Raw genomic sequence first — 12528 nt, 5'->3', positions numbered from 1 at the left:
GGTTTAGTTTACCCCTTTATGTAAGTTATCGATTTAATATATGTTTTTTTTTAATTTAATCAATTTTAGTTCATGTACTTCTTGAATTGGGTAATTTCAATTTTTGTGCTTTTTGAATTTTGATTTAGTATTGGCTAAACGGTAACAATTAAATCTGTTTGTTTAAATTCTCCTATTACTTTGTATTATGTGTAAAGTTAGATTTTGTCCATTTTCTCCAATTGGATCATTCTTAGTCACTACATTTTTTGAATTTAAAATTTCAGTCTTAATGCAGATGATATTATACATGCGATAATATGCTTGACACATCAAATTTTGAAAATAACATAACTTAACTTAATAAAGTCAATAACTACCATTTGGTTAGGACTAAAATTTTAAAAGTCTAACAATACAATACCCATAGCCCCTCCCCAACTCATACATAAGAGGATAATGCGCTTCATCACACTCAAACCCACATCCCCCTGCATTAGCAATAATACCCATGCCAATCGAACTAATATTCAATCGATTTCCTATATATAATTTTAAATATTTTATCAATTTAAACCTAAAATATATCTGAAATACTAATTTTGAAATATATTTAATCCTTATTATCTTTTCACTTTTCAAGAAAAAGAATCCACTTTTATTATTCTGGAAAAGTGTCACATGTTAGTTGATTTTAGACTCCTAAAATGCCAAAGATATTTAGACAAATATAGATGCAAGAGCAATGTACACACACATATTTATTTATTTATTTATTTATGTTTAATTATTATTATTTTTAAACAATTTCATTATAGGTTCTGATCATATCTGTTGTTTTTGATATAATATTTAGAACTACACATAGTCCTTTTCAACTCATAAATAAGAGGGTAATACGCTTTAGTGCACTCAAACATATGCCCTCCTGTATTGAAAACAATACTCACGTCAATCGAGCTAAGACTTAATCAACATTTAAGTTTAATTATTTAATATTTATGTAATTTTGATAAATTAATAATTTATATTATGTAAATTTTAAATTTTTTTCTTATACTTATATATATTTCATAATATTTTATTTGTTAATAATATCATGTCTAACTAATTTGGAATGGTAGCTAGCAAGGAAAGTGCATGACAGACCACAATTTCCATGCAAAAATTATTTGTGGGACACAAAAGAACATAAAACTTTCATGAATTGCACCCTACATCCTTAAATTATAACCTTTATTTTAAATTGGTTCCCAAATTTTGAAACATTCTAATTACATCATTATGATCCTTTCGTTACTAAATTAATTAATATAGCCCTTAAATGAGATGTAAAATTTTATATGACATAGTTTAAAATGAAAATTTTGAAGAAAAGTGAACGTTATTGCATAACTTTTAAAAGTAAAAACTAAAAATAAAGTAAAATCGAAAAAAGAAGAAAGAATGAGTGATAAAGCTTTTATAAAAGTTTTGAAAACTTTAAAACCAAGATCTTTACAACGTCCAATTTTTAGTAATGGAATGACCTTATTGACATATCCTCGATAGTTTAGAGATGTAGTTAGAATGTTTTAAAGTTTAGAGACTAATTTAGAATGAAGGTTATAATTTAGGGATGTATGGTGCAATTAACTAAAAAATTATTAAAATTTTGAATAATCCAATTTAAATAAAGATGACGAATTCCTCAAAAAGAGCAGACAAGGCATGCTGTATCATGAAGCTTTTTGCCTCAAAAACCCTAAAACTTTTTAAAAAATCGTTTTCGTCCTTGTCGTGATCGATATTAGAAAACAAAAATTAATTGCTAAAAAGTGTTAATCAATGAGGTTTTTTTGGAAAGATTTTAGATATAATAATTCAAATATGAATATGTCTTAATAATATTTATTAATAATCCAATTTACTAACCAACAATTATTCATTGGTTACTTTTCAATATTCAATATAGTCCAAAACATATTGGCCAATGTCAAAATGTGATGGGGGATTGACACTGATAGTTTGTAAAAGTACTTTAAGAACAATGAAAAGTTCAAACATTATAAACTAGAAAACCCTGTAATATCATTAAATTATCAGTAAGTTTACGTTTTAATCATTCAACTTTAAAAAGTTATAAAATGATCATTAAACTGTTCGAAAGTTTTCATTCAAGCTACTGAATTATTTGAACGCTTTTATTTAACAACATATGTCAGGTCCAAGTCGACCTGACCTTTAGTGTTGGAGATCATAGAAGAAAGCTGTTTCACAGAAAAAAATGAATTATAGAAGAGAATGAGAATGAGAGCTTAATAGAGAACGTCATACATCAATGATTTTAATAGCCCAGTGACTTAATTAAAATTTTTTTGAATAGTTCGATGACTATTTTATAAATTTTTTAAAATTGAATAAATAAAACGTAAATTTATTAATAGTACGAACTTAAAAAGTAAATTCCAAATAATTGTTATTACAATTCAATCACGTTTTTAAGATAAAAAATAACATCTCTATTTTTTGAGATAAAAATAATATCTTTATTTTTTTTCTTTGTTTATCATCAAGATATTTTAAGTGTAAAAAAAACAAAGACTTCCAAATCAAAAACATAGACAATGGACCTTATTGAAGGTAACTTTACATGAATCAAGGGGATCAGATTGATCTTTTTGTACCTAAGTGAGTCAATTTTAACTCGAATTTAAAAATTCGATTTAGTTTGATTTAATTATAACGGAACGATCTGAACAAATGATTTAAAGTGATCAAAACTCGAAATGATTCAAACACATAGTAACCGATCCAAAAAACTTGAACCTGATCAAACCCAAATAATATGAACTTGAAATGACTTATATTTGAAATTAACTCGCACAAAAGTTACTCAAAAATTTTAAAATCTAAATTGGTGCAATCCAAATTTACATGATTCAATCCAAGGTTTTTAATTCCGAACCAATCGTCCAGGCCACCTCTTCACCTGAACTTATCGGTCGGTCCGCTCCAATTTAAATAATGTTGGAGGAGACATGGTTTGAATCATTGTAGAAATCCCCCGAATAAGTGATGCAAGTCTCCAATTTAGGACCTTATACGATGGGATTGTTTTGTCTTGAAAAAGTACGAGGAAAAAGAAGACAAAAGAGTGCAGTTTAGTCCTTTCTGGATCCAACACTGCCATTTCATTTATGTTCCCACCTTTGGTTATTTCTCAATACTAATTTCCAAGACATCATCTAAAATATCTCACATACCTACATATAAAATAATAATAAATTTAACCCATAATGTTTTTATCTTTTATCAATTTGATCCTTGACTCAATTTAGTTTTTAATTTTTCAAAAAATTGTCAAGTCGCTTTCTCTTAACGGAAATGTCGATAAAAACATTAATTTTTTAACGATGTTGGCATGGTAGTCCACTTGTACTTCATGCTGACTTGACATTATTTATTTTATATGCCATGTCAACAAATCATTTTAAAATTATAAAATAAAAAAATAAAATTTTAAAAAAATTCATAAAAATTAAAAAATCTAGCATGAAGTACACCTGAATTGTTATGTTTAAAAGTTTAATGTTTTACTCATTATTTCCATTAAAAAAACTGCAATCCGACTCTTTGCGAAAGGTTAAAGGTCAAATTTAGCTAAAAAAAAGAATAAGAACCAAATTGACAAATTATGTAAATGTTAAGGACTAAATTTGTCATTTTACTCTCTCTCTCTCTCTCTCTCTCACACACACACACATATAAAGTATACTATATACATAAGTAGACTTATCCAAAAATCGAGTTTGATAGATTTCATTAGTTTGATTAGGACTTTGGTCAAGTTCAGTTCAATATGGATTTAGATAAAAGTTTCGATTAGAGTGCAATATGGATCTAGACCTTGAGGTGCGAACAAAGATCTCTTCTAATTGTCGTATCTTAAGTTTAAATCCCATCATGTGTGATCTTTTATTGATTTTATATCAAAATATATTTTTTAAAACAAAAAAAAAATTCTCATAACAATATAATTTATTTTGTAAAAATAATAGCTTTTCTAATAGTTTACTAACCGATTGATGTATGATTGACTCGTGACACTAAAGTTTTAAGTAAGGCTAAAATATGTCATAAGTTAATGTATTCTTTGAAAATTTAGAATTTAGTCCTACTACTTTCCATATTTCAAAATTCAGGTCCAACTGTTAACATTTTTAATTTTTTTTGTTAAATTCAGGTTAATTACAGCACTATTTTTTTAATTGCATTCAAAAAATCATACAAAAAATTTAATAATATTACCAGTTGGACTTAAATTTAGAAATCTGAAAAATAGAGTTAAATTTCTGAAAATAAAGATATTAGAAGGTTCCAACATAAGATACCCTTCTTCATAAATATCCAAATTGAATTGATAAAAGCAAAAACAAGCAAGTGGGATTAAGCCTTAGAATTGTCTTAAAACATTGGGCTCCTCCACCATTTTCTTTTTATATGTTTCCCTCTGGAGATGCATTGAATGAGTGTTGCAACTTGCAAACTTGATGCTTTATGCACCTTTTTTTTAATGTTGGAATTTATATTTTTTAAAAATAATTTATCTAAATTTTATTTCTGGTTTGTTTCTAAATTATCTAAGTATTACAGTTATTGCCAGTTTGTCTCTTTCTGTTTTTGAGATTATTCTGCAGACATAGCATTTATGCATTAGTTTGTAGTGATTTATTTATTGTTTGTATTATGTGTCATGTCTTTATATTCTTTTTATTCATGGTTACTATTAATAATAGTATTTTATTCGAAAAATTTCCGATGTTTGAAGTGTTATTTCTTATTATTATAATAAGATAACTTTACCGATAAGTGGTTGGAAGAAGTGAAACTAGACTTTTTCCTTAGGTATTTAGACCAAGTTCGAATTTCGAAGTCGACATTGTTTGGAAGGCTTTACTTAAATACCACCTCGGGTCTAAATAGTATTAGGCTCAATCATAAAATAGATGAGGACATCTGTAGTTATATCAATGATATTTTTGTTTCAATTACTTTCTCCTTCAAGGAATGAAAATCAAGTAATGATGAATGTGTATGATTGAATACTTTTTCTTTACCATATATAGGATTATCTCTACGAAAATTAAGTAAATAATACTGCTCTCTTCAATATGGTCCAGGGAACCCTTTCATTTGGGGATATCCGGAATCAACAATATAATATTTTCTTACATGTCGTAAGATGATAATTATTCGGTTGAAGAATTTATACTTTTTATAAACAAATAAATGAATGAAATAAATTTACCATCTAGTTGGTGTGGAAAACTGAGTCTTGAATCTCAAATTGCATCAAAGAGTCATAGATAAGAACAAAAAAAAAAAAACTCATCATTCGAATCAAAATTTTCAAAATTTACCAAAGTTTTTAAGCTCATACCTTCAGCAACTTGCTCTGCAATTTTTTTTATTGAAACAAAGGTCTAAAAAATGGCTTAACAACAGTTGATATTTTGCAAATACACCCCAAAGCTATGCTTGAATAAAGGCTTACATTACTTCACTTTGCATTTGAGTAGACAAGAGTAAATTAATAAAGGTAAAATTATATTTTTCACCCCCAAACAGCCAAAGCCAACAGGCACTGCATTTGATACCAACTTCTCCATTTGGGTCAATTAGCACTTCTTGAGAGTGCTTTTAGTTAAAAAAAGCAATTTGTTTGGGATTGCTTCAGTTATCTAAAAGTGCTTTTACGCTTCTAAAAGCATTCCCGAATAGGCCTTAGTATTCTTGAAAGGTCAATCCCTCTTCGTTGTTCCTGGAGGTATTTATAGGCAGGGTTCCCATAGAGTTCCCATGTAAGATTGTGTTAACATGTTGAACTTGCCATCTAACTATCATTACGGACCACATGGGGAGATATCTTCGACTGAACAAGGATATTTGGGGCAAGATAGACCCTATCATTCATTCTGACTTGATAAGATAAAATAATTAAACCCACATGATGTTGGTGACCAACATTTTCACACTTCTGATGAAGATCAGGTCATCTGATGTCTGGATGGTCATCCCAAAATGATAAGCTCACAGGTGACTTACTGACCAAACATTTTTTTTAACTTACCACATATCTTAACACAGAAAAAAATATAAGGAGACTCTTGCCACATTTGCCAAAAATAAAAATACTAAAATGCCACATTTGCCACATTTCCCATCCTATACATTTTATACATTTTTATCACTAGTTTTATTTCTCAAATAATGTTAAAATACATTAAAACCTTTGTATCGCACGGGTATAAAAACTAGTTCACGTTTTGTATCTTTAAAATCCAATAAAATTTTGTAACAAAAGAAAAGTTAAAACGTGCTCTAAGTCTTGATAGTCTTCGTATATATAAAATTTAGTTTTACTTTTATTCTTAGAAATTTAGTTTCTTAAGTCTAATTGTTAACATCATTAAAGTTTTTCTGTTAAATTCAGATTCATTACAACGTTATATTTTTATTACACGACCATGAAGTGAGTATCCTTTTAATTGCTAAATGTTACACTGGCGAATTTGACAGATGAATTTTAAGGCTGCATTAATAATTGAACTTAAATTGTGAATTTTAAAAAGTATAGAAATTAAATTTCAAATTTACGAAAAGTACATAGACTTAAAACATATTTTAACAAAATGCCAAGAAAACAAACATTTTATCAGTTTTTTTTAAATAAAAAAAATCTAATCCTCTTCTAGGTTTTTGAGTTGGGAAAGGATTGTATAAAACAGTGACGCCACGTTATCTGTATCCCTTTTCTAATAGTTTTTTAATGTCACATCAACATTTTCATTATGAATTTTAATTTTTCACCTACTTACAATCCTTTTTCGAGTTGAGTTCTATCATCTTTCTTTTTAAATATTATTTTTCTTATCTAATTTTTACCTTTTGAATTTCGATAAAAGGATGTAATTAAATTTAAAAAGAAATTGAATTTTATAAAATATTTGATTTTGTCAGAAGATAATGAAACCTGGAATTAAAAAAAATAAAAAAAAAGTTTGAAAATTTATTTGATTTTGTTAGAGGATAATAAAACCTTTTAAAAATAATATTTTCGTTTATTATTTTAAAAATAGAAACATCACATCTGTCGGTAAATTTAAAAATTCCGCCACGTGGCGGTAATACAATGAACAGAGCCGTTAACAATTTGCGGGCGATATCTTCCCTATAAATACCCTTTACCTTTCGTATAATTCCCTCTTCCTCCCCTTTACGCCAAAAAGAAATTTCCATCTTTTCTCTATTGAAGCATTGAAAATATTTCAAAAGAAAAACCAATAAAAAAAAATGGAGAACCAAAAGCCGCTCCAAAACGGGAATAATGTGGCCGGCGATGATCGCCGCCGCGTCGGCGATGGATCGGCGTTGATTTTCCTTGGAACAGGTTGCTCCAGTGCCGTTCCGAACGCAATGTGCTTGATCCAGCCCTCCGATCCTCCTTGTCACGTTTGTTCTCAATCCCTCTCTATCCCTCCCGAACATAACCCTAATTACAGGTTCCTTTTTTTTCGCCTTTTTTTTGCTTAAATTTAATCGTCCATACAATTTCTCTCTATATATATGTTTATCGTAGATTTGAACTTTTTCCGAGCTTTTTTTGTGCGTAATTTGATATTTTTCGGGTTAGTTTCTTAAAAGATTTTAGCTTTATGTTATTTTATTTGTTTCAGGTGTAATACATCTTTGCTTATAGATTATTGTTCGACCAATGGTATGCATAATTATATTATAATTGATGTTGGGAAGACATTCAAGGAGCAAGTTTTGCGATGGTTTACTTTCCACAAGATTCCTCGAATCGATTCCGTGAGTTGAATTCCCCTTGTTTTATGTTTATTTTTTTGTAGTAACTTGGGATAACAGTTAGTATTTAAGTTTGGTTTTATTTGTTCTCATGTTTTTTTTATAGGATTTATAGCGAGTTTGTTGATGTATATGATGGCATTGTGCTTCTTTTTTTTTCTCTTTACGAATATAATCTCTTCTGTTTATGAATGGAATTCCAAAACTAGTACTGATTACTGTATGAACTGCAGATTGTTTTGACTCATGAACATGCTGATGCAGTTCTTGGTCTGGATGATATACGTGTTGTGCAACCACATAGTCCTACGAATGATATCGATCCCACTGCAATTTACCTAACTCAATACACGATGGATAGGTATAATATGGGGTTTTTTATTATTCATGGGGTCATTGATCATAGCCTACAAATTGCTTGTTATGCTGATTCATTATCAAGACATCTGTTGTTTCACATGTTTTTTATAATGTGAGAGGCTACTGATTTAACATGCTTTTAAGTAGGCTATACAAAATTGAAGCTTATTTCCCAAGCAAGCTATCAATAGCAAAAAGGATCTGTTTTGGGTTTATGATGTCTATAGCAATGTTGGATGATGTTTACTTTGTATGTCCCTAAACAGCGTTGCTGCAAAATTTCCATATTTGGTTCAGAAGAAACTTAGAGAAGGCCAAGAAGTAAGGCGGGTGGCACAACTTGACTGGAGGATAATTGAGGAAGACTATGACAAACCATTTGTTGCTTCAGGACTAAAATTTGTTCCTTTGCCAGTTAGTATGCTTTCTTAAGATAGTATCTAGTTTCCACCATATCGTTTATGCCTAAGTGTTTAATCATACTTTTGATGCAGGTGATGCATGGAGAAGATTATATTTGTTTAGGTTTTCTTTTTGGTGAAAAGTCTAAAGTGGCTTATATTTCTGATGTCTCACGTTTTCCTTCAAACACAGAGTATGGTAGGTGTTGCTTTTGCTCCTTTTCTTGTTGGCGCACATGCATTTACACCTTGTATACATTTTTTCTCCTTCTTGTGATGTTAAATGTGGTGGGGACACTTCTATTTTCTACATGTTACTTTTAGTAGCTTGTCAATGTTACTTTTAGTAGCTTGTCAATGTTAAAGTTGTTGGAATATATGTTTATGGGATTTTCCTCATTACTCAACAATTGAAGAGCCCTTCAAGCATTTGTTTTAATATTTTACTCAAATCCTTTTTTTCTGTCACTTGAGACAGATTATTGTCAACCTTAATGAAAGTGCTTCTCTGCACAGTTCACAAACAGGAAACCTCTTTATGACTTGACTAAAAATTCAAAAGATAAGATAGCTTGGGATCATCTCGTTACGCATTTACTCTGACCTCTTGATATTGAGTGCAACTTGGTGAAAAGAAAGCACATGTTTTCTCACTTTTATGAATTGTTTGTTTGTGATTTTTGTTTTCATGGTAAAATATGTTATGTCATGAATTGTGTTTGATCAGAATATTATGTTTACAGTTATTTCCAAAAGCGGCAGTGGGCAATTGGATCTTCTGATAGTGGATTGTTTGTACAAGGTGTGTTACTCCCTTGCTTCTTTCTTTTTCACAGTTGTTGAATACTTTTCTTCATTTTTTCTTGTTAGTGAATTGTCTGGAATTAGAAAAATTCAAAAAGACAATTTTAATCCATGCTGATTCATTCATAACCTATCTGCATCTATGTATGTGCTGCTGTGCATATTATGTTCTTTCATGTTACATCACTGTGTTGTACCATAGGTTATTGTTTAACATGGTTGAAAGGCCATGTGTGGATTTGCTTTTGGGTTACAAATGGTGGCTTATTTAATTGTAAGTCCTGAAAAAGTTATCAGTATTAACTCGATTTTCAGAAACTTCAAAACTACTATTATAGAGATATAATGAATATAGAAATTAATTAAATGGTTATGAAAATTTTGAGATCTTTCCTTTGTTGATTATCTTGGATATTTTCATAAAATTTTTTTGATGAATGTACACTGCAATAGTAAAATTACTCATCTGTTTTATTATTTATTGTATTTTTAATTGTATATATCTTCTCTGAACTAATGTTTTATGTTTTCTGCATGGCAGAAAGGATCCCATAACGTTCACTTATGCTTACCTCAGGTTTTTTCTAAATTTTTCCAACAATTGATCTTCATATAAAAATCTTCCAGTAATGTTTTATGGCCAACACAAGCTGATCAATATCCCGTCTCTTTTAATGTTTTCCAGACTCTTGACGCTCTAAAGCGGATATGTCCTAAACGAGCTCTATTAATTGGAATGACTCATGATTTTGATCAACACAAAGACAATAAGGTTCTCATGGAATGGTCTGAGAGGTAAATTAGTACTTTACAAAATCTTATGTTATACAAATTTACTGGAATTTCTCATAAGATTTAGTTAGAACAAAAGAAAAAGCCCCCGATATCTGACATTATTCTTCTTAACTGTATGCAGGGAAGGAATCCATGTCCAACTTGCACGTGATGGTCTGAAGGTCCCCATAGACCTATAATTAGGTGAGCATTGTCCTTGGAAGCTCATACATGTTTGTGTACATATATATATATGCATGCATCCTGGTAAACTTAGCTTTCAAAGCCATGGATGTATATATACATTTTTTTTGCTCAGCAGATGCATATCTACGTGTGTGTGTGTGTGTGTGTGTGTGTGCATATGTGCATGTGTGTCTCCCTGGAAGCTCTTTGCTTGTACTTTGATTAGATCGCATATCGTATTTAAGTCGTAAATAAGACAAATATGAAAATGAATAGCTTTCTCTCTGTCTCTTGTTTATGCAGGTTTATATATATATGCATATATGGATAGATACACATGTATATATATGCGAGTGCGTTATGGGTCCTGGTAAACTTCGCTTTCAAAGCAATGTGTGTGCATATATTATACATGTCTATATATATAAGCATGTTTACATACATACATACATACATACATACATACATACAAGCGTCTGTATATATCTATGTATGTCATAAAATGGTAAGGGAAAACCTTACTTTTTCTGGTTTATGCAGGTTTATAGTTACGCAATGATCTCAGAAAAAAAAAATCATCGTTTTCCATACCACATAGAATTTGGTGGGAGAAGAAGAGCGATTTGATTATGGTTAAAAGTAAAATCATTTATGAAGCTTTTAGTAGCTCGGGTTTTTAGAGTTTTATCATATATACATAAAATTATATAGTAAACGATATCGTTTTAATAATTTTTTTACAATTGAGAAAAGTCCAAATTTAATTGTTCCAACTTATTTTATCAGTATAATTATATATCCATATTCGATAATTTGATTAGGTAATAACTACTGTTATTTGTCTTTGTATCACTGTTAGTGATTTTTTTAAACAATATTTCTAGTCTTTATATATATATATATGGTTCAAATTTGAATTGGAATTTAAGACATGTTATCTTGTACAGATTTTCAACTTAGAATACTTATCTAAGTTGAAATAATAATTATTTCATGTCTCCATGCTATTAATAACATCTGGCTATGTTAAAATATAATAATAATAATAATAAATAATTAAATATTACAAAATAATTCTTTATACCAATTATTAATAGGACAAAGTATGCAGCTATATTCGAGAAATTTTTTTTGTAAAATTACTTTTATTTAAAAATTTCAATCCATGACATTGTTATTTAACTGAATGTATGCTCCCTTTGTAAAAAAAAAAGAACAGAAACCTTTGTAAAATTATTATTTTTTAAATCTTTTTAATATTTTTATATAAATTTTTTTAAAAAAAATTGAATCCAAAATATCAAAGTCTTTATCAACTCTATATTTCAACTAAATTATTATAAATTTTTTACATAATCTTTTTTCACCTTGATCGTGGTTATCCCATCATCTAATTAATATAAGGGTAAACTATAAAAATAGTTACTTTTGTTTACCTCAAATTACATTTTAGTCACTTATGTTTAAAATGTTACATTTTAGTCACTTATGTTATCGTTTTGTTACGAAACGGTCAGACTACTGTTAAAATCCGTTACCTCCCTAACGGAAGTCCTACGTGGCAGTCCAAATGGGTTTTAAATGCCAACTTGGATGTCTAGTTGTTGGGATGAAAAGAGATTTTTAATTAAATAAAATTCAATTTGGACTGTCACGTAAGACATCCAAGTTGACAATTAAAACCCATTTGGACTGCCACGTAGGACCGCCGTTAGGGAGGTAACGGAGCTTAACGATAGAGTGATCGCTTTGTAACAAAACGATAACGTAAGTGACTAAAAATATAATTTGAGAAAAACAAAAGTGACTGTTTTTGTAGTTTACCCTTAATATAATTGTGATTTAGAGAATTTTACTATGTTGTGTTTTAAGGGTAATTTATTACTAAATTATTAGTAGATTTACGTTTTGGTCATTTAACTTTAAAAAGTTACAAAATGATCATTGAACTATTTCAAAGTTTTCAATTAAGTCATTAGACTATTAAACTCGCTAAACCAATCAAGAGCTCTCATTTCTAGTTTTTACAGTCAATTTTTAATGAAACATTTTTGTATCTAAAGTATGTTCTATTCGTTAATAGATATTGATCCACCATATCAATCGTCGTTTAGAGCTGTTGTACTTTTTCTTTTCTTAAAAAGCTTAACAATCAATTGACTTAAATAAAAAC

The 12528-nt window shown here is 29.2% G+C and overlaps 1 protein-coding gene across 2 annotated transcripts; it reads left to right on the top strand.

The window, feature by feature from the left end:
• The first annotated feature begins 7196 nt into the window (after nt 1-7196).
• Nucleotides 7197-11167, top strand: LOC107960269 (putative hydrolase C777.06c). 2 transcript variants are annotated; one of them, XR_001701118.2, is made up of 11 exons: nt 7230-7523; nt 7698-7833; nt 8064-8191; nt 8457-8604; nt 8685-8790; nt 9335-9393; nt 9937-9972; nt 10081-10190; nt 10312-10373; nt 10659-10725; nt 10896-11167. XR_001701118.2 is itself a non-coding variant. In XM_016896578.2 (10 exons), the coding sequence occupies exons 1-9, from the start codon at nt 7315-7317 to the stop codon at nt 10367-10369; spliced, it is 990 nt and encodes a 329-aa protein (XP_016752067.2). In that variant the 5' UTR covers nt 7197-7314; the 3' UTR covers nt 10370-10373; nt 10896-11167. The 2 variants fall into 2 exon arrangements, 1 of the variants encoding a protein (XP_016752067.2); XM_016896578.2 differs by lacking the exon at nt 10659-10725 and having other exon boundaries at nt 7197-7523.
• The last annotated feature ends 1361 nt before the right edge of the window (nt 11168-12528 follow it).

This window comes from Gossypium hirsutum, chromosome D06 (assembly GCF_007990345.1).
Source record: "Gossypium hirsutum isolate 1008001.06 chromosome D06, Gossypium_hirsutum_v2.1, whole genome shotgun sequence".
Taxonomy (NCBI): domain Eukaryota; kingdom Viridiplantae; phylum Streptophyta; class Magnoliopsida; order Malvales; family Malvaceae; genus Gossypium; species Gossypium hirsutum.
The sequence above is the reverse complement of the archived record's forward strand: the minus strand, read 5'-3'. Positions and strand labels throughout refer to the sequence as shown.

Excerpts from the sequence above, each read along its gene's own strand:
- LOC107960269 (XM_016896578.2), top strand. The coding sequence starts at position 7,315 with ATGGAGAACCAAAAGCCGCTCCAAAACGGGAATAATGTGGCCGGCGAT. Across the intron at positions 8,192-8,456 it reads ACTCAATACACGATGGATAG|CGTTGCTGCAAAATTTCCAT; the intron begins GTATAATATGGG and ends GTCCCTAAACAG. Across the intron at positions 8,605-8,684 it reads TAAAATTTGTTCCTTTGCCA|GTGATGCATGGAGAAGATTA; the intron begins GTTAGTATGCTT and ends CTTTTGATGCAG.